At 47.3% G+C, this 23,270-nt stretch overlaps 1 protein-coding gene across 1 annotated transcript in view; it reads left to right on the top strand.

Annotated features, from left to right (window-relative positions):
- The window catches only part of LOC122203877 (SV2 related protein), a 60,863-nt gene extending 41,305 nt beyond the window's left edge, over positions 1 to 19,558 (top strand). Inside the window, exons 9-15 of the mRNA XM_042911055.1 lie at positions 838 to 911; positions 4,227 to 4,303; positions 7,978 to 8,085; positions 11,547 to 11,658; positions 12,563 to 12,644; positions 17,326 to 17,415; positions 19,210 to 19,558. Of these exons, the coding sequence (XP_042766989.1) occupies positions 838 to 911; positions 4,227 to 4,303; positions 7,978 to 8,085; positions 11,547 to 11,658; positions 12,563 to 12,644; positions 17,326 to 17,415; positions 19,210 to 19,416 (750 nt within the window). The 3' untranslated portion in view covers positions 19,417 to 19,558. The remainder of the gene's footprint in view (positions 1 to 837; positions 912 to 4,226; positions 4,304 to 7,977; positions 8,086 to 11,546; positions 11,659 to 12,562; positions 12,645 to 17,325; positions 17,416 to 19,209) is intronic.
- Positions 19,559 to 23,270: the final 3,712 nt, after the last annotated feature.

The following is a 23,270-nucleotide window of genomic DNA, read 5'->3' as shown; positions in this document are numbered from 1 at the left end:
GCTCCAGGCTCTGAGCTGTCAGCACAGAGCCCAACGAGGGGCTTGAACTCACCAACTGCTAGATCATGACCTGAGTCTAAGTCAGACGCCCAACCAACTGAGCCACCCAGGCACCCCCTAGAATATACTCTTAAAAAGAACATTGTAGGGGTGCCTGGGTGGCTCTTGGTTTCAGCTCAGGTCATGATCTCACAGTTTGTGGGTTCAAGCCCCGTGTTGGGCTCTGTGCTGACAGCACAGAGCCTGCTTGGGATTCTCTCTCTCCTTCTGTCCCTCCTTTATGCTCTCTCTCTCTCTATTGCTCATAAAAATAAATAAACTTAAAAAGAACGTTGTAGAGCAAAGATTCGATAAATTAGCAAATTATATGAAATTGGCAAATGGGTCATTTAACTAATCAACCTTTGACACATTGGCTTCTGGTGAATTGATTTTCAGTACATTGATTTTTGTGATCTTGACCTAGAGCTGGCTTGGGAGGGCATTAAATGGTTGGATGCCCCTTGGATTGACTGTCTGCTCCCTGGGTCCATGGCACTGCCCGAGAATCCCTGGGGGTACCAAGCCCAAGGAATCTGCTTCCCGCTACAGGGATTGCAGAATGTTTCCATCCTTGGGGAACCAAGCCTGTAGACCTTGCTGGGTCCTGGCTGGAGGGCCTCACTGGGCCGGGAGACTTTGTGCCGTGGGATCGGGTCCTGGGTTCCCGGAATCTGAGCATGTAGCCCACCAGGAGCTTCCCTCCCTGCTGTGGGTCCCCACGGTCTTAGGCTGCCGGCTGGGGCCCATACTTCTCAAGGGGAGGAGAGCAAATTGCACGTTCTTGTCTTGAAACAGGAAGACCGAGGCAGAATGAGGGACCTTTTCACGCCCCATTTTAGGTGGACGACCTTGTTGCTGTGGTTTATATGGTAAGAGCTGTTTCTTGACACCTTGATCCCCTTCATTCATGCCCTGTTTTGCTTTCTGGTTTTTTTTTTTATTTTCATTTATTTATTTTTGGGACAGTGCGAGAGACAGAGTGCAAGCAGTGAGGGGCAGACAGAGGGAGACACAGAATCTGAAGCGGGCTCCAGGCTCTGAGCTGTCAGCCCAGAGCCCGATGCGGGGCTCGAACTCCCGAACCGTGAGATCATGACCTGAGCCGAAGTCGGACGCTTAACCGACTGAACCACCCAGGCGCCCCTTTGCTTTCTGTTTTTACGTGATGCACAGATAGCTCTTTGATCTTGGGCAGCAGTTGCAAAATAAAGTGGTTTGGGTATGACTTTCCTGATTTCTGCCTTATTCAGGTATCACCCGTGCTATTCTTTTCTTCGTCGTTTTCTTTAATTGGACTCACTTTTTACTCAGATAAATGTCCTTTTTAACTACGTTTTTCATTTTAATTCCAACACAGTTAACATGCAATGTTATGTTAGTTTCGGGTGTAGAATACAGTGATTCAACAACTGTATGCATTACTCAGTGCTCATCATGATAAGTGCACTCTTAATCCCCATCACCTATCTCACCCATCCCCCCAGCATCCTCCCCTCTGGTAAGTTCTCTATGCTTAAGAGTCTGTTTCTTGATTTGTTTCTCTGTCTCTTTCTTTTCCCTTTGCTCATTTGTGTTGTTTCTTAAATTCCACATATGGATGAAATCACGTGGTATTTGCCCTCTGACTGAGATACTACGCTTAGCATTATACTCTCTCGTTCCATCCATGTCATTGCAAATGGCAAGATTTCATTCCTTTTTATGGCTGAGTGATATTCCATTGTATATATAGACCACATCTTCTTGATCCATTCATCTATTGATGGACACTTGGGCTTCTTCCATAATTTGGCTATTATAAATAATGCTGTAGGGACGCCTGGGTGGCTCAGTCAGCTAAGCATCCGACTTCGGCTCAGGGCATGATCTCACGGTCCACGAGTTCAAGTCCTGCATTGGGCTCTGTGCTGCTGACAGCTCAGAGCCTGGAGCCTGTTTCAGATTTTGTGTGTCCCCGCCCCCCCCCCCCACCCCTCCTCCGCTCACGCTCTATCTTGCTCTGTCTCTCATAAATAAATGTGAAAAATAAAAATAAAAAAACAATAAATAATGCTGTAATAAACATGGGGGGGGGCGTATATCCTTTCGAATTAGTGTTTTTGTATTCTTTGGGTAAATGCCCAATAGTGCCATAACTGGACCATAGGGTATTTCTATTTTTAATGTTTTGAGGAAACTCCATACTGTTTTCCAGAGTGGCTGCACCAGTTTGCATCCCCACCAACAGTGCACAAGCGTTCAGATAAATGTCTTTTAAAACATGAAAAAAAAAACAAAACAGCAGGCCATAGAGAGAAGGCCCTCCTCAAGAGAAATATAGTAAAAAGCAGCTAGATTGATGATTTGCCAAAGCTCTGAGTTACTGTACTTAATAGAGAGAGAGGCAGATGTTGAGGACTCATTAGCAAGTAAGTGAGACTAGGAAGCCATCAAAATACAGTTGACCTTCAACAGTGCAGAGTGGGGGCTAAAGGCACAGACCCCGAGTAGTTGAAAATCTTTTGATCCCCCCCCAAACTTCACTAATAGCCTCCTATTAACCAGAAGCCTTACTGATAACATTAACCAGAAGCCTTACTGATGAACACATATTTTGTCTGTTATATGTATTATATACTGTATTCTTAAAGTAAGCTAGAGAAAAAGTGTTATTAAAACCATCTTCAAGAGAAAATGTACTTGCAGTATTTATTGAAAAAAAAATCTCCTTATAAGTGGCCCCTGCAGTTCAAACCTGTGTTGTCCAAGGGTCAACTGTAATTGAAAGGAAAATGATAATGCCTGCTCCCTTACTCCTCTTTTCGGGCCATACTGCCTTCGGTGTACCACCAGTGGCATGGGACCCCTGTTTGGGGAACCACTGATTTGGTCAACACGTGCAGCCTTAGAACTCTCAGTCCTGATCCTGGTCTATTTTCCTTAAAACGCGGCCATTCGTGATGGCTGGATGTGGGCAGGGTGGTAGGGAGGGATTTGTGCAGAGTAATTACCTGAAAATCCACAACCAGTCAAATCTCAGCTATTCTTTGAACTCTCTACGAAATCATGTATGCAGCATGAATAGTGTGCAGAAGGGGCGTGGCTAACACTTTTCGGTGTTCTGGTGTAACCACTTATCCCTTTCCCTATGCACCTTTGAGGAGAGGTGCTAATTAGCAGGGGATCGTCCTGAAAAGTGGTCAGTTGCAGGCAAGTGGAGAGGAAGGCCTTGATAATAAACAGAACTGGGCTCCAATTCTGCCCATGCATTCCTGAGAGCTGAACCAAGCATTTATTAAACACCTGCTGTATGCTCAATACAAGTGCTCAGTCTGCAGGATTTTTGAAAAGGGAGAGGAGGTGGTTGACCTAGTTAAGGGTGTCTGTCTTGTGACAGACTGTCTGACAGACAGTCTGTCTTGTGCATGTGACTCATTTGGGCCGACGCTACCCAAATACCGAAGCAATTAATTAGAGACTATTTCTTGCACCCAATAGAAATCACTAAATTTGCTAGCACATATTGTAACTCAAGGAAATTTATCACCATGGACTAATTATGACAGTTCCCACATAACTGTACTACAGGATGAGAATGTTCTGGTCCTACAGACTTGAGTGTTATGGTTCCTGGGACCATCGGGAATTCATTAACTGGGTCATTCTAATCTGAAATTTTAGGGAAGTCTGCTGACTCCACACTTGTATGGGGTACACAGCAGGTGTTTAATAAATGCTTGGTGAGTTGATTCAACTCTTAAGAGTTCAAGGGTAGAGCTGGAGCCCAGTTCTCTGTATTATCAAAGTGTTTCCCTCCTCTTCCCTCTCCACATCGACCAACTTGGCCCAGAAGCCCTGACGGATGTCAGCCATGACTGTTTTCTTCCAAATCTTGGTTCCCCAAACTTTTATTCCCTATTGCCAATTGTGAAAAACAGCCTGGTGTTCTCTGTGATGTAATACAGTTGTTGGTCTTTCAAAGGACACAGGATCACATACCTTTAACATACCGCTATGCTTTGTACCTGCCATTTTCCTGCTCAAGGGCCCCAGGAACCGCCCCCCCCCCCAAAGCCCCAGTGTCACCCACGTCCAAAGACTGGTCCTCGCTGCTATAGACGCAAGTCCTTCCTGAGGGGTTGGGGAAAGGGGATCTTGCATTTCTCCCATCATTTCTTTACCTTTTTTTGCTTCCTTTCTGGCAGGTTTTCCAATGCGTTTTCTTACTATGGATTAGTTCTGCTCACCACTGAGCTCTTTCAGGCAGGAGATGTCTGCAGCAGTGAGTATCAAACTCCCTTTACCAGCTAACCACTCCTACCCCCACCATACACAGTCACACACACAGCCCTGCCCCTCGTTCAGCCCTTCCTGAGCCCGGCCACGCACAAACGCCAGTGACTTTGTCCCACAGACTCCAGGGAGAAAGTTCCTTCCAAATCTGAGCACAAAAGACCTGGGCTGCGGTCTCTGAGATTAGAAACCCGAACAACCTTGTCACGATAGAAGGGACGTTATAGCAGAGTCACCGCTTATGTCACGCAAAGGGCTCGATGAAGTACGACACTGAGTTTGATGGCTGTGACCCTGTGCGGTAATTCTCACGTGCGTGTGAAGTCGGAGGACCGGGTAGGATCTCAACCCTGGCCACACAACGGAATCACCTGGGTCCAGTTAAACGATGCCCGGGTCGATTCACTCAGCATCTCTGGACCCAGGCGTTAGTGGCTTTTAAAAGCTCCCCCCGGCGATTCTCTTGTGCAGCCGGAGGTGGGAGCCACCGGACAAAAGGAACAGGCAGAAAGCAAAGACTATATGCACATGTCTGGGATTTCAAACAATTCTATCTTTAAAAATAGGTTCCTAGCATTGAGCCCAGGGTGGAGGATAAAGGGATCAGGTTCTCACTTGTCTGTAGGATTTACCTGGTTATCTTTTTCATAGTAAGCCTCTGTAAGCTTAGTTAATAGTTTGGTTTATTGGTGTAAGTGAGGATTTAATGAGTTGGTGGCTCAGTCGCAGGTTTGGGATTTGGTTATTGACTACAGATCACATGCCCCCAACAGTGGACCCGCTTAAGCAAAACAGAGGAGGATCCAGGGGAATGTTACAAAGCAGGGGTTGGCAAACTTTTTGCAGAAAGGGCCAGCTAGTCAATATTTTAGGCTTTGTGGGCCATACAAAGAAGGAAAAAAGCTGTGGCCAATTGGTTAACGAACAAGCATTGCTCGTGTTCCGATAAAACCTTATTCATGAATGTGAATTTGGGGCATCCAGAAGGCTCAGCCAGTGGAGCATCCGACTCTTGATTTCGGCTCAGGTCGTGAGCCCAGGGTCATGGCATTGAGCCCTGCATCGGGCTCCTTGCTGAGCATGGAGCCTGCTTGGGATTCTCTCTCCTTCTGTCCCTTTCCTCCCACTCACGTGCTCTTGTTCTCTCTCTTTCCCTAAAATAAAAAAAAGTTTAATGAGTATGAATTTGGACTTCATATCATTTTGATGTCATGAAGTGTTATTCGTCTTTGGATTTTTAAAAATCACTTAAAAATGCAGGGGCACCTGCGTGGCTCAGTCGGTTAAGCGTCCAACTCTTGGTTTCTACTCAGGTCATGATCTTGTGGTTTTGTGAGTTCAGGCCCCGCATCCAGCTCTGCACTGGCTGCAAGGAGCCTGCTTGGGATTCTCGCTCCCTGCCCCACCCCTGCTCTTGCTGTCTCTGTCTCTTTCAAAATAAATAAATAAACTTAACAAAAAAATTTTTTAATGTAAAAACCATTCTTAGCACGCAGGCCAGGCAGAAACAAACTGGAGACCAGATTTGGCTTCAGGTGATAGTTTGCCAGCTCCTGTTAAAAGCTGTCTCTTGGGATGCCTGGGTGGCTCTGTCGGTTAAGCATCCAGCTTCGGGTCAGGTCATGATCTCATGGCTTGTGATCTCACGACTCATGAGTTCAAGTCCCACATCGGGCTCCGTGCTGACAGCTCGGAGCCTGGAGCCTGCTTCAGATTCTGTACCTCCCTCTCTCTCTCTGCCCCTCCCCCACTCGTGCTCTCTCTGTCTTTCCAAAATGAACATTAAAAAAAAAAATGCCCTTTCTTCTACCTGGGCAGGAGAAGTGATACCGTGGAACAAGCCCACGGCTGGAAATCAGGGAGCCTGGGTTCCAGCACTAAGTAGCTGTGTGATCTTGGACAAGTCATTTATTCAATATTTTCTATAAGCCAGGTACTGATCTAGGTGTTAGGGTACATCAGTGACCACAAAAGACAAATATCCCTACCCTGTGAGCTCATGTTTTGGTGGGGAGAGAGAAAGAGAGAGAATAGCTTAATAAGTGAGGCAATGACATAGTGTGTTAGAAGGTGATGGCTTGAAGAAAAAAATTTTAAGAAAAGGTAAAATCATGCCTCTCATACAAATATACAATGACCGCATGTCAAAGATTTTAACTCATCGGTTAATGAATGAATTAGTTAAGAACTGTGAAAAGTCTGAGGATTTACCTATTTTGCAGCTAACAGGTTAGGCGTGCACAGCTTCCACAGATGCCTGCAAAAGACACAACACTCCTGGATCAGAGACAAAGGACTTTGCTACTCACAGTAATAGCAGTAGCTGGAGTATCAGCATTTCTTACACCAGTGAGGAGCTCCCACTCCCACAGGGTGATGTGAAGAGAGGAGGTCACACCTGCAAGAGCAGTGGGTTATGTTACAAGAGAGGATCTCTGAGCTTAGGGCACCCAGCTCTCTTGCACTGGATGCTAAGCCTGCCTGCTCTTGCCCTGTGGGGAGACACTAGACCGTTGAAGGCCATAAGCAAACCTGTTCCTTACTCCAAAGGTAGACGCTCCCTGTCAAGGCTGTTGGTTAAACCAAGGTCCTTGAAAAGATAGTCCAGAGCAAAGAAAGTCAGTGCCTCTGCTTATAAACCATACAGAGATGTGAGCATCCATGGAGAATTGTCTACTAACACCGGAGGTCTACTAACACCCCAAGAGGTTACAACTTGTTCAAAGGAGAGTTCAAAAGATACATGTATATAGGCAATCAGAAATGCAGAAATGGCTTTACAGTTAGAGGCACAACTTGTCAGTATGCATAAGGCAGTAATCAATTGCATCACCAGACACAATTTGCATTTCGATGAACTAGAAGCATTTGCATCAATACCAATATTCTATAATGTGCATAGCTCAAAGATAACGAAAAGCAGGACGACCTATAAGGGTACGCTAGACAAAACATTTTGCCCATTTCAAAATCTTTCACGCTGTTTGTTAACAAATGTATAGGAAAAGGAGACAGTCAAGCAGGGCAAGGGAGGTCAGGAGGGCGGGGCAGAGCAAGGGGCAGTGGGTATGTTGAAGTTTTAAATGGGGGTGCTCAGGGTGACCTCCATGAGATGAGATTTAAAAAGATATAAAGGATGTGAGGAAATTAGTCATGGGATCTATAAAGAGCATCCCGGAAGAGGCGACAGCCAGTGCAAAGGTCCTGACGCAGGAGTATTGAAGGAAGAGCAAGGATACCAGTGTGGCTCGAGTACAGTGAGCAGAGCAAGGGAGAGAGAGAAGGTGAGATCAAGGAAGTCATGAGGGCCAGGTAATATTGGTGGGGATCATCGAGGCCACCCTGGCTGGAATCTGTCTGCCACAAACGCACCTAGTGTGAGCCATTTCTGGGCTAAGCGCCCTCATATGCACAGCCTGCTTTCATTCTCCCCCCCACCTTGCCCAGTGGTTTCATTAGCTCCAGTTGTGTGAAGAAACTGAGGCTCAGAGAGATAAAGCGCTGCTGGTTGGGATTCGAACCTGAGTCTGTCGGACCCCGGAGCCTGGGCTCTTTCCACGGTGTCCCGGCTGAATCGTACCCAGGGAAGGAGGTGTGGGGGCAGGAGGGCGTGATTCAAGTTTCCGAGAATGGCTCTTCTTTCTCCTGTCTCCCACCTTCCAGTCTCTAGCCAGAAGAAGGCGGTAGAAGCAAAATGCAGCCTGGCCTGTGAGTACCTGAGTGAGGAGGATTACATGGATCTGCTGTGGACCACGCTCTCCGAGTTTCCAGGTGAGGGAGCTGTGGGCGGTGGGGGCGGGGGCAGGGGGCCGCTGTGGATCTGGTGGCTCCCCCTGGTGCTGCTGCCTGGGAGAAAATCCCCTTTCTAGGGGAGCTGGAGATTAGTTTTTCAACCCTTAGCTGCAAGTTGTCAAGAACTGTAAAGGCTGCTCTCACTGAAGGCTAACAAATGAAGCCGCCCGTGTCACGCTCCCTGGCAGAAGACATGAGACTCCTGGGTCAGAGACAAAAGACTGTTACCCATGGCACAGCGAACAACATGAACAGCGTACTAGTGTCAGCTCCCCTTGCTCTCAAGTCCCACAGGGATGATGGGGGAGGGTCCAAGTGGATGCTACACACGCAATGGAGTAATGGGTGTAGCTGCTGTGCTCTGACTCTCGTCCTTTGATGAGAACCCGCTCACTCAAGTGTGCACAAAAGCTGATAATGGATGATGGTTGCTACTTAAGGAATTACCTGATCATTCCCTACCATGTCGTGAGTGATCTAGTCCCTATATTCTTGACTCTGTGTTCCACAGTTTTCCTTGGCTTCCCAATATCTTCCTCAGTCCCTTTTTCACTTTGCTTACCTAAGGAATCCCAAGCTTAGGGAACCCAAATCTTTTATAATGGGCTGCCAGAAACTTGTCCAGCTTTTGATCTAGAGAGATGCGTCATCTTTATGGACAGTAAAACAGGCTTGCTCTTTGCTCTGGAAGGAGACGGTATCTCTATCTTCGCAAGGCTGTTGGCTATCCAAACAGAACAAAGGGCAGCCAGTACACAAAAATATAAGAGATCCATGGAGAATTGTCCCCCATCAGCACTCACACTGGAAGGACTAGTGGGGAGTCAAAAAATCCAAACCTGCACGTAAAGTGAAGGTAATTTATCTTTTTCCTTTAAAAAACGAGTAATTATTACAACAAGAGTGTCTGGTATTTATTGAATGCTTACTTTATGTACGTCAGGCTCTATGCTAAATGTTTTCTAGATACGTCTCATTTAGTCTTTTTTAAAATTTAGTTATTGAAATTCAAGTTAGTTAACATACAGTGTAGTATTGGCTTCAAGAGAACCCTTTGATTCATCACTTACATATGACACCCAGTGCTCAGCCCAACAAGTGCCCTCCTTAATGCCCTCACCCATTTAGCCCATCCTCCCACCTACCTCCCCTCCAGCAACCCTCAGTTTGTTCTCTGTATTTAAGAGTCTCTTATGGCTTTCTTCCCTCTCCGTTTTTATCTTATTTTTCCTTCCCTTCCCCTATGTTCATCTGTTTTATTTCTTAGATACCACAGCTGAGTGAAATCATACGATATATGTCTTTCTCTGACTTCTTTCGCTTAGCATAATACACTCTAGTTCCATCCATGTTGTTGCCAATGGCAAGATTTCATTCTTTTTGATTGCTGACTAATATTCCAGTGTGTGTGTGTGTGTGTGTGTGTGTATAAGGTACACACACACACACACACACACACACACCTCACATCTTCTTTATCCATTCCTCAGCTGATGGGCATTTAGGCTCTTTCCATAATTTGGCTATTGTTGATAGCACTGCTACAAACATTGGGGTGCATGTACGCCTTTGAATCAGCATTTTTGTATCCTGTGGATAAATACTTAGTAGTGCAATTATAGTAGGGTGGTTCTATTTTTAATTTTTTGAGGAACCTCCATACTGTTTTCCAGAGTGGCTGCACCAGCTTGCATACGCACCAACAGTGCCAAAGTGTTCCCCTGTCTCCACGTCCTCGGCAACATCTGTCGTTGCCTGAGTTGTTAATGTCAGCCATTCTGACAGGTGTGAGGTGGTATCTCATTGTGGTTTTGATTTGTGTTTCCCTGATGTTGAGTGACGTTGAGCATTCTTTCACGTGTCGGTTGGCCGTCTGGATGTCTTCCTTGGAGAAGTGTCTGTTCATGTCTTTTGCCCATTTCTTCCCTGGATTATTTGTCTTTTGGGTGTTGAGTTCGATAAGTTCTTTGTAGATTTTGGATACTAACCCTTTATCTGATAATGTCATCTAGTCTTATGAAGTAGCACAGTTATTCCCATTTTACACCTGAAGAAACTGAGGCTCAGAGAGGTGTAGCAAAAACTGTCCCTGGCAACTTGCAGCTGCCAATATCTGCATCTCTGTGCCTGAGGGCTATCTCAGGAGGAATGGAAAGCTTCAGTATCTAAAAGCAAACAAACAAGGTGGCTGGAAGTGTCAGGGAGTTAACACCTGGGAGCTGCTTTCAAACGGTAATTGCAGGAGTTGGTGGTGTATAAATACCCCAGCTTCCTCGCCCATCAGGCAGGAGAATTCTAAAAAGGATATTCCATACTGGCTCCCAGAGCCCCCCAGTGGAATTCGGTAGAAATGACCCACAGTGGTAACTTGGCTTGACATGCACTCTTGCCTTCCCTTCCGCATCTTACTTTCCCACCCTCCTATTGGTTCTTCTTTGGGTTGCCTCTCAACTAAACACTTGTACCTGGGCCCTTGTCCCAGGATCTGCTTCTAGGAAAACCCAGCTAAGACGCTAAGTGTCCCACACCCGGCAGGGCTAAGCGCTGTCGTCCCACCCCAGAGCCCACAGTCTTCACTCATTACTACGCCATCCATCTATCTTCCAAAAGCCTTCCCGCAAATAGCTCACAGTAAGAGTAGGGACTCAGAGTTAGACACCACGTTGCCAATAACCGTTTCCATGACTTCATGCACTCACCATGATTTTTCATGATTTCCATGGTATTGCCTTTCTGAAACTCAGAACAAATTCTTACTTATTACATTTACGATTTGTTGTTTCTGTTCACTGGCGTATCCCAAGCTCCTAGCACAACAGTTCCTAACACAAAGATAGGCGCTTAATTTTTTAATGAATAAGTGTGGGAAGTGGGGCTATTGCGAGCATTTATTTTGGGGGGTTGTTTTGATGATGAAGCAAGATAACAGCTGTAAAAGTGCTGAGCCCACATTTAACAGTTATTATTAATAATAAGCACCACGCTGTACTGTCTCTACTGAGGTTAGGGAATCTTATTTTTATTTAGTCCCATTTTGCAGGTGAAGTAACTGAGGCCCTGAGAACGCAAGGGGCTAACGTTCACTCACATGGTCGTTGGCAGGGTTCAATGCCTCCAGGGCTGTTGGACTGAGGGCCTCAGTTCCCCACTGGCTGTTGGCCAGAGGCCACTTTTCGCTCCTCGCCAGGTAGCCTTCTCCATGAAGACCAGCACCTAAGAAGAGTCAGGGGGCGAGAGAATGCCAGCAGAACAGAAGCTGCAGTCTTTTATAACCTCATCTCAGAAGTGACATCCCAATGCTTTTCTATATTCTAGTCATTGGAAGCGACTCGCTGGGTCCGGCACACTCTCAAGGGTAGCGATTATACGGGGTGTGAATTCCAGGGGGTGTTGGGAGCCATATTGGAAGCTGCCTGCCATGGTGCCCTGCTGTCTTCCAGGTGTCCTTGTGACTCTGTGGATTATTGACCGCCTGGGCCGCAAGAAGACCATGGCCCTGTGCTTCGTCATCTTCTCCCTGTGCAGCCTCCTGCTGTTTATCTGTGTCGGAAGGTGGGTCGTGAAACCCCCTCTCTCTGGCCAGCAGGCACACTTCTCAGGGCATGGTCAGTGGCTCTTTGGGTCTGTAAGCTGTGGACTGTACTCCTGGTGGTCATCTGCGAGATCCCTCCCCAGCCCCTCTCTAGGACTCTTGACTCTTGACCACAGGATCGGGTTCATATTTGCGCCTCTGATGGGGTTAAGGGTGGGAGGGCACTTTGGTTCAGGTTTCGCCCCAACACTGTCACTTTTAGACTTTTGACATTGTCCACCAGTGAGATCACGCATACAGCTCTTTATGTATGGGTTAAAAGCATTCCTTTGTTCAGTGGAAATACTTCAAGGTCCTGGTTTATAATCCCCTTTTGGCGTTTCTCCATTTTTCCATCAAGAGCCTCAAAATATGGAAGTGGCTTGTGCCTCTCTTGCTCTCGGAGAGGCCCCAGACCATACCTGATGAATTTGTGGAAGGCCTGGAGAGGAAGCTTAGACCCTGACATGGGGGTGTTCTTAGACATTTATGGGAACAATGGAACAGAAGGTCGGGGGTCAGGATTATCCTAAAAATACTGAACAGAAGTTTACTTTCACTGGCTCAGCTGGCACCTGACTCAATTCCTGCCCCTACAAGGTTCCATCTGGATTTTCAAGTGGTTTATATCACTTCTCTCTGACCTTGCCCCCAACCTGGACTCCACAGATGTTTGCAGCTCTTACCCTGGACTTTGGAGAAAGACAAAATTTATAAAGGCAGGCCTTCAGAGATGGCACTGGGATTGTGTGCCTGTGTGGGTTGGGTGAGGGTGGGCTTTGCCCATTTCTAGGGTATAAATTCTGCCTGGGCAGATAGGACTTTGCTGAAACAAGTCAACAGAAGAAAGTACCTGCTCATCAACTTTCTTATTTCTCTCCCTAGAAATATGCTCACTCTGTTACTCTTCATTGCAAGAGCGTTTATTTCTGGAGGCTTCCAGGCAGCCTATGTTTACACACCTGAGGTAGGAGAGGTGTCTGGGAGCAGCCGGGTCGGGGAGGGAAGGAGCTCTGCTTTCAGAAATATCCCGCCTGGGATCCTCAGCATGAGATTTATCCTTGGGCTTGGGTCTGTCTGGGTGGGAACAGTGAAGCTCTTCATTATTTCAGGCTATCTTCCCGTCTTTTTTTTTTTTTTTTTTTTGCTTTTTGCTTATGAAAGCTAATGTTCAAGGTAAAAGTTCTGAATGGTAGTGAACCGTATAAAACCAAAAATTAAAGGGCCCCACATTCCCCCTTCCTAGACACAACCTTTTCGAATAGTTCAGTTTTTTTTTTTAATTTTTTTTAACGTTTATTTATTTTTGAGACAGAGAGAGACAAAGCATGAACGGGGGAAGGGCAGAGAGAGAGGGAGACACAGAATCGGAAGCAGGCTCCAGGCTCTGAGCCATCAGCCCAGAGCCCGACACGGGGCTCGAACTCACGGACCGCGAGATCGTGACCTGAGCTGAAGTCGGACGCTCAACCGACTGAGCCACCCAGGCGCCCCTTGAATAGCTCAGTTTTTTTCAAAGCATACACTAATTTTTGTTAGTGGGTGTACCAAATTGGGTAAGCGAGCAACTGGGAAGAGTTTTAATACAGAAGCTAATTACAGTGGTGAGGGACAAGGCTGAGGGAAACATGAACGTGACATAGCAGTGCCCCCGAGCTTGCAGTGGGGCGAAGGTGGCTGGGGACTCTGCCGCCACCCAGAGTCGGTGGGATGTTGAGAGGGGAGTGTTCCAGGGTCCCAGGAGAGAGCTGCGTGGAGAGAAGTTGTGACCTTCAGCTGACGGACACACGGGACTGAGGCAGCCTGGAGGGGAAGATCAGGAGAATAAATACCCCGACCTCTCTCTTCTACCCCCTTCCATCTCCCGCTGGGGTTGCCCATTGGCTGAGCCTAACCAGAAGCCAGAAGGCCAGGGAACCCTTGGTGGTCCACATCGGCCAGCCCCAGGGCAGAGAATGAGGTGGGGAAATTCGGAGGGAAAGATGAAAGACTATGAGCCCAGGACATAGGAATCTACTTTGTTCTTTTTAACAGTTACTAATCTTTACTATATATTCAATATTTACTACGTATAGTATATCCTGTATACAATATACTAATATATACCACATATTACATACTATACTATATGGTGTATGTATAATATATATATATTTTTATACCTCCCTTTGCTGTATTGTGTAGTATATAACTATATATTATATACTGCATTTTTTATACTATAAATACTATATATATTATATACTATACAATATAGTATATATACATATTTTTTATCCCTCCCTTTACTATACTGTGTAGTATATAACTATATATTACATACTCTTTTATTATACTATAAATACTATATATATTATATACTATGCTATATAGTATATATACATATATTTTTTTTTAACATTTATTTATTTTTGAGACAGAGAGAGACAGAGCATGAATGGGGGAGGGTCAGAGAGAGGGAGACACAGAATCTGAAACAGGCTCCAGGCTCTGAGCTGTCAGCACAGAGCCTGACGCGGGGCTTGAACTCACGGACCGCGAGATCATGACCTGAGCCGAAGTCGGCCGCTTAACCGACTGAGCCACCCAGGCGCCCCTATATATACATATTTTTATCCCTCCTTTTACTATACTGTGTATTATATAGCTATATATTATATACTGCATTTTATTATACTATAAATACTATGTAGATTATATATTATACTATATAGTATATATATATTTTTTATACCTCCCTTTACTATACTGTGTCGTATATAACTATATTATATACTCTATTTTATTATACTATAAATACTATGTATATTATATACTATGCTATATAGTATGTATACTTTATATTATATACTATACTTTATTATACTATATGGTTTATACATGCATATATATTATATACTTTATAGTATAGACAAATCATAATTTTTTAAAGAGTTTATTTATTTATTTATTTAGAGAGAGAGAGAGAGTGGGGGGTGTCAGTGCAGAGCCTGATAAGGGGCTCGAGCTCACAAGCCATGCGATGATCATGGCCTGAGCTGAAGTCGGACGCTTAGCCGACTGAACCACCCAGGCACCCTGGACAAGTCATAAGTTGATAACAATTCTACAGATATTTGGCTTGTTTTCCAACTTTTCACTATCACAGACAGTGCTGAGGTAAACAGCTTTATATAGTCTTGGGCACACGTATCCTTCCTGTAGAATAAATGCCAAGATATGGAATTGTTGAGTGAAAGCCTATCCACGTTACAAACATTGAGATGAGTTGAAAAATCCCTTTCTAAAATGTTGTACAAGTTTGCGCTCCACACAACAGCGTCTCAGCGTGTCTCAGTTTCCCACACTCAGGGATTATGGGTTGTTTATTTTATATCTATTGTATTTTATTTCATCTTATTTTTTCAAAGTTTAGTTAAGAGAGACTGAGACAGCGCGGGGGGGTGGGGGGCAGGCAGAGAGAGAGGAGACAGAGAATCCAAAGCAGGTCTGAGCTGCAAGCTCTGGGCCCGATGCGGGGCTCGAACTCACGAAACCGTGAGATCGTGACCTGAGCCGAAATCACGAGTCAGCTGCTTAACCACCTGAATCACCCAGGTGCCCCTAGTTCATCTTACTTTAGATAGAAGCAAAGGGAGAAGGAGAATATTATATACCAGATACTGTGCCAGGGGAAAGAGGGTGTCTGGATTAGCCCTCATTCCCGCAGCACCCCGGAGCCCTCGCTCTGAGTCATCGTCCTCACCCTGCTCCAATCCTGCCTCCTCCAAGAAGCCCTCCCAGATCTCCCCCTCCCCTGACTTCCTCGTGCATTCAGTGTCTGTGCCCCTCTTCTAATACTATGTCTGTCGATCTCGTTTGAATGGTAAACTGTGGAACATCCGCCGGGGAATACAGTTACGGCAGTTAATGATGAGGTGGTTATGAGCAGTTAAGAACGAGGTAGGTATCTATATACGATGTCAAGAAGATTTCAAGACATAGCGCTGAATGGATAAAGCAAGCTGCAGAATGGTACGCTATGATACCGTTTATATTTTAAAAACGATGCTGTGTATTTTGTATACACATATTTTTTAACGCACCTGGGTGGATACATTCCACACCTTATTAATAGTTAGAACCTCTGGGGAGTATTACAACCTAGGAGAGGTTGTAGATCCAAGGACGGCCGGGTGATTTCATTTTTGACAAGGGGAATGTATTTATATGTTGCTTGTGTCGTTGGGTGAATTAAAATATCCTCTGTAGGGGTGCCTGGGTGGCTCAGTGGGTTAAGCGTCAGACTCTTGGTTTCAGCTCCGGTCGTGATCTCATGGTTTGTGAGTTCAAGCCCCCCGCATCAGGCTCTGTACCGATAGCTACAGAGCCTGCTTGGCTGTCTCTCTCTCTGCCCTTCCCCTGTGGACTCACTCTCTTTCTCTCTCTCTCTCTCTCTCTCAAAATAAATAAATAAACACTAAAAAATAGAAAAAAAATAAAATATCACAGGTAAATGCATATGGTATACACTCAAAAACTTTGCTGAGCGAATAAATAAATGAACGAACGTAGATGTGTATACGGTCATAGAAAAACCTGGAAGGATATACATTCAAACGTGACAACGGTTATCTCTGAGTTTTGGGATCATGCGTGAATTTTATTTTTCCCTTCACATTCTTCATTCTTCCCGAGCTTCTGCACAGAGCATTGGAGTTGTTAGAGGCACGCTAGCTGCTGTAACAAATAACTCCTCAAAGGGAATGTATTGACCCAACAGCAGTTCCTCACTAATGAAACAGTCCAACACGGTGTTCCAGGTTGGTGGGCAGCCTCCATTTCCACAGTGATTCAGGGACCCAAGTTCTTTGCATCTTGCAACTTCATCCAGTAATGATGAACCAAGGGTGATTTTGCCCCCCAGCGGCCATTTGCAATGTCTGCAGATACGTTGGGTTGTTACAACTCAGGAGAGCCGTGCAGAAGGTTCTCCTGCATCTAGCGGGTAGGGGGCAGGGATGCTGCTAAACATCCGCCGATGCCCAGGACGGCCCCTCACCACAAAGAATGACCCACCCCCAAAGGGCCACAGTGCCAAGGTTGAAAAATCCTGCCCCAGGGCCTTGGAGTCCTCCTTCCAGCCAGCGGACTGGGGAAGGGAGTGGAGAAGACACTGCCTTGGTCTGGAAGATGCACAGTCACTTCTCACTTTGCCCGAGGGAGAGCTAGGCACGGGGCCACTCTGGGTACGAACTGAGAAACTGTGTAAGCATTTCAACCTCTGTCTCAATGAAATGCCTTGAAAGGCTGGGGCCGGTGCCGCAGGGTGAACTAATGAAAAGAGGCGGGAGAACAGTATCTGGATGCAGAATGGGGAGTGGTTCCTGGCGGAGTCTTTGGAGGCCAGCCACCCTGGGCACCGAGGACCCCTAACTGGGTTCCCACCCACAGCTTGGCCACTCGCCCTCCTTCTCCATTGAACCTCCTATCCCCTTTGAGATAAGAACCCCCACCTGGTCTCCCACCCCTCGATGGGGTCACCAACACCCGAGTGATCCACGCTAGCTCTGGGCCCGCGGGCGTCAGTCCTATCACTCCTGAGCCAGAGAGGGGCCGGGGGGAGGATCCTGCGTTTTCTCAAGCCCGCATCCATGGCTGTGTTTCAGGTCTACCCCACGGCAACTCGAGCGCTCGGCCTGGGCACCTGCAGTGGCATGGCGAGAGTGGGTGCTCTCATTACTCCGTTCATTGCTCAGGTAGGTGTCCCCTCCAAATCCGGGGTTGGGGGGAGGTGGGGAGGGGCGCAAAAGCCAGAGCACAGAAAGCAGTTACACCACGTTCAGACGTCTGCAGAACCTTCCGTGCACATCATCTTCTTTTACCCTAACAGCCCATCCTATGAAAGGAACAGTGTTGCTTGCAAATGAGCAAACGGGCTCAGAAAGGCAAGCGACTTGCTCAAGGTCACACGGCTGGGAAGCAGAGAAGCTGGGACTCAAACCCAAGTCTTTCCTACGCAGAAGACCCGGGGTGTGTGGGGGGGGGGGGGGCGCCATCTGATTGGGCCAAAAACAAATTGGATGAAAACAAGTAAGAGGAAAACAAACTGTTGAAGACAACATGATGTAGTGGGAAACAGATGTCCCTGGCCATGGTTTCGGAGTTGGGATAATGAGGTGTTTTTGCAGAATTTTGCAGCCCCTTGTGTGTCTTGAAGCATTTCTATCCGTTTTTAGGGATCTTATTTTGAAGTCGTTTTGCTTTTTTTTAATAGCCTTTATCGCCTTTTTTTTTTTTTTTTTTTTTTTTTTTTACCAAGGTACAAGTCTCATAACGTAAAACGAACCATTTTGAAGTGAACAGTTCAGGGGCGCCTGGCTGGCTCAGTGGGAAGAGCGTGCGACTCTTGAGCTCAGGGTCCTGAGTTCAAGCCCCACATTGGGTGTAGAGAGTACTTAAAGAAATAAAGTCTAAAAAATTAAAGTGAACAAGTCAGTGACATTTAGCACATTCACAGTGCTGTGCAACCACCACCCCTATCTAGTTCCAAAACATTGTCATCAAATAAAAGTCCATACCCCCCCCCCAGAAAAGTCCTATTCATTAGACAGTTACCCCCTTTTTCCCCCTCTTCCCTTGCCGACCCCAAGGTGCATTTTTTTAAGTTTATTTATTTGGAGAGAGAGAGAGTGCAAGAGCAAGGGAAGGCCAGAGAGAGAGAGAGAGAGAGAGAGAGAGAATCCCAAGCAGGCTTTGCACTGTCAGCACAGAGCCTGATACGGGGCTCGAACCCACGGACCGTGAGATCGTGAGCTGAGCCGAAGTCGGAGCCTAACCGACTGAGCCACCCAGGGGCTCCCAAGGTGCATTTTTTTTTAAAAGGAAGCTCTACACCCAACACGGGGCTTGAACTCGTGACCCGAAGATTAAGAGTCGCGTGTTCTACCGACTGAGCCAGTCAGGTGCCCCCGTGCGTTGTCTGTATGTACCTATTCTGGATTTTTCACATAAATAGAATTCTGCCACGTGTTTCAGCCAAGTAGCTCTGTTCTGGGCTGTTGTGTCTGGCCAGTGTATGTCCCCACTACCTACTGTTGGTTGAGAGCTGGCCACGCGCCTGCAGGGGACCGAGTCGCCTTGGGGTTTCCTCTCACTGGGAGGGGGTTACTGCCCTTACCCCTCTGGCAGATGAGCAAATGAGGCTGGGCTCTGCTGTTAATCTAGAAAGTCAGCAGAGGTCCTGCTCTGAGAGAGAGTGTCGTTTCAAGGAATACAGACCCTAGAGCCTGATGGGGATAGAGCTCAAATCCCAGCCCCGTCCTGAGTATCTGTGAGAACTCGAGTATGCCACTTACTTACCCCTCTTTGAGGCTCAGTTTTTCCCCCTCTGCAAAATGGGGACACGTGCCTCGCTCTGTCGTGAGGGCTCCGTGGGATCAGTGCAGAGAGCGCTTACAAGGGGGCCTGGAGTCATCAGTACCTCCCGAAGGGTCGGTGGCATCTGTGACTCAGGAGGGACGCCCTCACCGGCACGTGTCTCCCTCCCCCAGGTCATGCTGGAATCTTCCGTGTACCTGACGCTGGCAGTTTACAGTGGCTGCTGCCTCCTGGCCGCCCTGGCCTCCTGCTTTTTGCCCATCGAGACCAAAGGCCGCGGACTGCAGGAGTCCAGCCACCGGGAGTGGGGCCAGGAGATGGTCGGTCGAGGGGCGCACGGCACAGGCATCACCAGGTCGAACTCTGGCTCTCAGGAGTAGTGACCGATGCAGGGCTGAGCTGGTCTTTGGGGCTGTAGAAGGCAGGGGGCTGGTGGAACCCAGTTGGGGCACCGACCGTCACTGCCGACATCCAGAACTTACCCGGGGGGACAACCTGGACCAACAGGGTTTTGTGTCTTGACTCTGTTTGCTCATATTCATCGAGATGAATGGGGAGCATTCCATTCATTCCACACCTGGGAATGGGGAGGCATTTGCTCTGGGGGGTTCTCTGTGTGTGGGGGGGGAGGTTTGCCAATAACCTGTGGGCCTGCATGGGAAAACTGCCACGTGAGGAGTGGCCGGTGTCCCCGAAGGCCAACCGGGCGCCACCCGGAGTCAGCCAGTCGCACCCTTGGTGAACAATAGCCAACAAATCTCTGTAGATACAGTCCAGGCCCAGAGCCCCGTTAAGACCTGCCACCCAGGGAGTCAACACCTGCCATCCACCAACAGTACCTGTTCAGTAGGTTCTCCTACACCCCCAGCCCCAGGCTTTCTTCTCTGAAACCGTGGGTGACCCAGATGTGGCTTGAACAGCTTTTTCCTGGGTCTGAGAGATGCTCTCTCAGAAGGGGCTCCTCGGTTTGCCTCCCCATGGCCTGCCTAGTGGACACTCTGGCAGATGGACGTGCATTTGAACTTGAGCCACGTGTCCCCTCCTGGCCCCTCTGGGGCTGCTCTGGGCACATGACCAAGGGGACAGCTGGGCTTAACCCAGATGATACCCCCAGAAAGCTGTCGTCCTCTCCCGCCCCCAGGAATTGGGGACTGAGGCCAGAGGAGGTGGGGATAAAGCCCAAGGCTAAAGCAGAGGCCTTCCCTTCGGAAGCAACGAAGGCCATGCTGGGGGCTTCTTTTCTGACCCCTTCGTCGATCAGGCTGGATGGTGACTCTTGGAGAAAGAAAACAGTTAGCTCAGGTTTCCGTACTTTGGAGCTGGAGGGTGGGTACATGGCTAAATGGGCAGAAAATGAAGGGATGCTACATCACCCACTCACTCCCATTGGGATCAGGGAACCAGGAATCCTTCCTCCCTGGTTTCTTCCTTTCTGCTCTCAAGGGCTGGCTTGGTCTTTACATACAGGTAGCTCCAGGGGTCCCAGCCCTAGTTCTCTGCCACCAGTGGGGAGGAACGGGAGGGCCCAGACGTGTGACGTGTACATTTTCAAAGGAAGAGAAGAGCACCCGGTTGGGTTTGGGGTTGGCCTCTGGAGGAAGGGCTGACCCCGTGTCTCAGCAGACAGCATCCGCCTCCAGGATTTGGTTTACATGAGCCCCTTCCCCATCATGAGGGCAGGGAAGCCAGAGGAGGAGGGAGGAAGCTGCTGGATCCCATCAAAGGCCAGAGAAGACTGACCTTCTGCGTGGAGATGCCTGCTTGAAGCAAACATTTTGAGGAAACCAAATGTGTATGTTCATCTCTTATTAAAACATGTTGGTGATGGACATCGTAAGGGTCCAAGTTTGTCCATGTGTCATGATGTCCTAGTGACAGTTCACCTTAAGGACCTTGCCAACTTAGTCCATCCAGGGTCATCGCAATGCTGTGGTACGATAATCTTTCCAATATGGTGGACAAGTTGCACAAGTTGGTGGCCAGTGTCATGACTTTGAGTCTGATGGAGACAACACTCTCTTTTGATGGTGTGGAGGTCACAGTGGGTGACTTTTGCAAGCTCAGGTCGTGGGTCAATGGCAAACAATCCCATGGGCCTGAAATACAGACTGCAGCCCCCTTGGCCCGGCAGCCAGAGAGGAGGTGGCTTGGCCACCTTGGATCTATCCCTCCCAGACACCCACATTTCCTTAAACCATGGGTGGCTATTCCTCTAATTATTTCTGATCTGCTGAGCTCTCCTGGGTAACGCAGAAGTTTTGCTTGTTTTTTTCTTTCTTTTCCTTCTTTCCCTTCTTTTCTTTCTTTCCCTTCTTTCCCTCACTCCCTCCCTGCTGTCCAGAGACTGCCAGATGTCCCCTTACACTCACCCTCAAATAACCTGGAGGAGTCAGGGGCCAGGGTGGGGAAAGAGTGCTTGGTGGGCAGGAGTATTTTCCGGGCTCTGGGGCAAGGAGGCTTGCAGTTGAGGGCTTTCTCTTCTTGAGAAGATGAAATCTTAAAACTCTTTGCCTTCTAAATTGCCTGCCCTTAAAAAAGAGCTGCACAGGAGCTGTCCAAGCTTCTGAAATATACAAGGCCTTTAGCTGAAGACATTTGTATCTAACTTGGGACTATCCCAAAGCTCCTGCTTACATTAATGGAAATGTCCTCCCTTTCTCTTGGTGTTAGGAAAGATTTCAGAAAATGGCAAGAGATGTTCAATGTAGCTAAGGCTTTGTAATTTCTTTCTTTCCCTTATTCCGAGTAGTCTTAGAACCCAGAAGTGAGATGTGTTGGCAATGACATAAGAGTATCTTAGGGATGGCCTTTGAAATGAATATAGATATTCATGGTTTTTGACCAGTGTAAGTTACAGAGAGCCTTGAAGGATAAGATCAAGAGTCTCCCTTGGTTGCTACTAGTAAACATCAAAGGTCTGGGATAACCTTGAGCTGCAAGCCGAAGTAAAGCCAGTCGACAGTAGCTTACCCGTTTGAGTATCAGTTCTTCATTTAATGACAAGCCCAGGGTCAGGTGGTTCTAAGGAAGACTCAGCAGCTCAAAGATGTTATCAAGGACCCCACCTCTTTTTGCTTCTCTTCTATGCCATCCTCTGCCATTTGGCCATTTGACCCTATGCGTGAAACCTTAAGATCACAAGATGGCTGCCAAGGTGCCAGGCATCACGTTTTTTTCAAAAGAGATAGAATGGGGAAGGAACAGTCACAGGAAGTTTTCTTTCTAAAAGGGCTGAGTCTAAAGAAGCATGTGTCTTCCTCCAGGGCTAGAGAAGGAAGGGCCTCCTTCCCATAGGATCGAGGGGTACACAGCTTCTTGAACACAAATTGGGGTTCTGTTAGCATGAAGAAGGAAGGATGGTGAGAGGGGGATGGTTGAGGGGAGCCTTGCCACGGAGTTCTCGGGGCCGTTTTCACTGCAAGGAATAGAAATCGGACCCAGCTTAATTCGAATGAAGAAACACAGCTTTATTGTAAGGCTGGGACCAGGAGTTAATTTCCTCCCGTGGCACCAGGGAACGTAAGTGAGTGGAACAGAGGTGTGCGGAGTCCACAGCAACATGCGTGTTAACTCTTGCGTCTGTCTCTTGTAACTGTATTATAGATCACGTCCTGGCATGTGGTCAGTGTGCGTGGAGTACCTACCATGCATCTGTCAGGCATGATACTCAATAGTGAGGATACAAAAAGGAACAAGACACGTCCTTACCTTCATGAACTCACGGCGCAGTGCGGGGAACAGGCACAAACAAGGTCATTGTGACACAGTGTGATGTGAACCCTACTGGAGGGATGCAGAGTGTAACAGGAGGCACACAGAATGCCAATCCTGAAGCCCCACGACATCCTGGAGCCCCTTCTCACTCTTCAAAGGTTCAGTGGTTTCAATCAGACTTTAGTCACTGGGGGTGCTTTGCTACATTCTGATTCTTTGACGTTTAAGTGTACAGACGCGTCACGAATAATCATTCTCGATTAATCAAGAATACTCGGTGATGAACCACTGCAAATCCCCCTGCCCCCATCAATGCCAGAGAACAGAGTGCTTTGCAGATTCAGCAATAAGAAAACAAAAATTCCACTCGCAATACCATCGAAAAGGATAAAACACTTAGGAATAAATTGCACCAAAGGAGTACAAGGCTTTTACAGACTGCAAAACGTTGCTTAAAGAAACCGAAGATCTGAAAAAATGGAGAAACGTTCCTTGTTCGTGGACTTAACAGTCGTCAAGT

The sequence above is a fragment of the Panthera leo genome, chromosome D3, assembly GCF_018350215.1.
Source record: "Panthera leo isolate Ple1 chromosome D3, P.leo_Ple1_pat1.1, whole genome shotgun sequence".
NCBI classification, from domain to species: domain Eukaryota; kingdom Metazoa; phylum Chordata; class Mammalia; order Carnivora; family Felidae; genus Panthera; species Panthera leo.
This window is presented reverse-complemented; position numbering and strand designations above follow the sequence as displayed.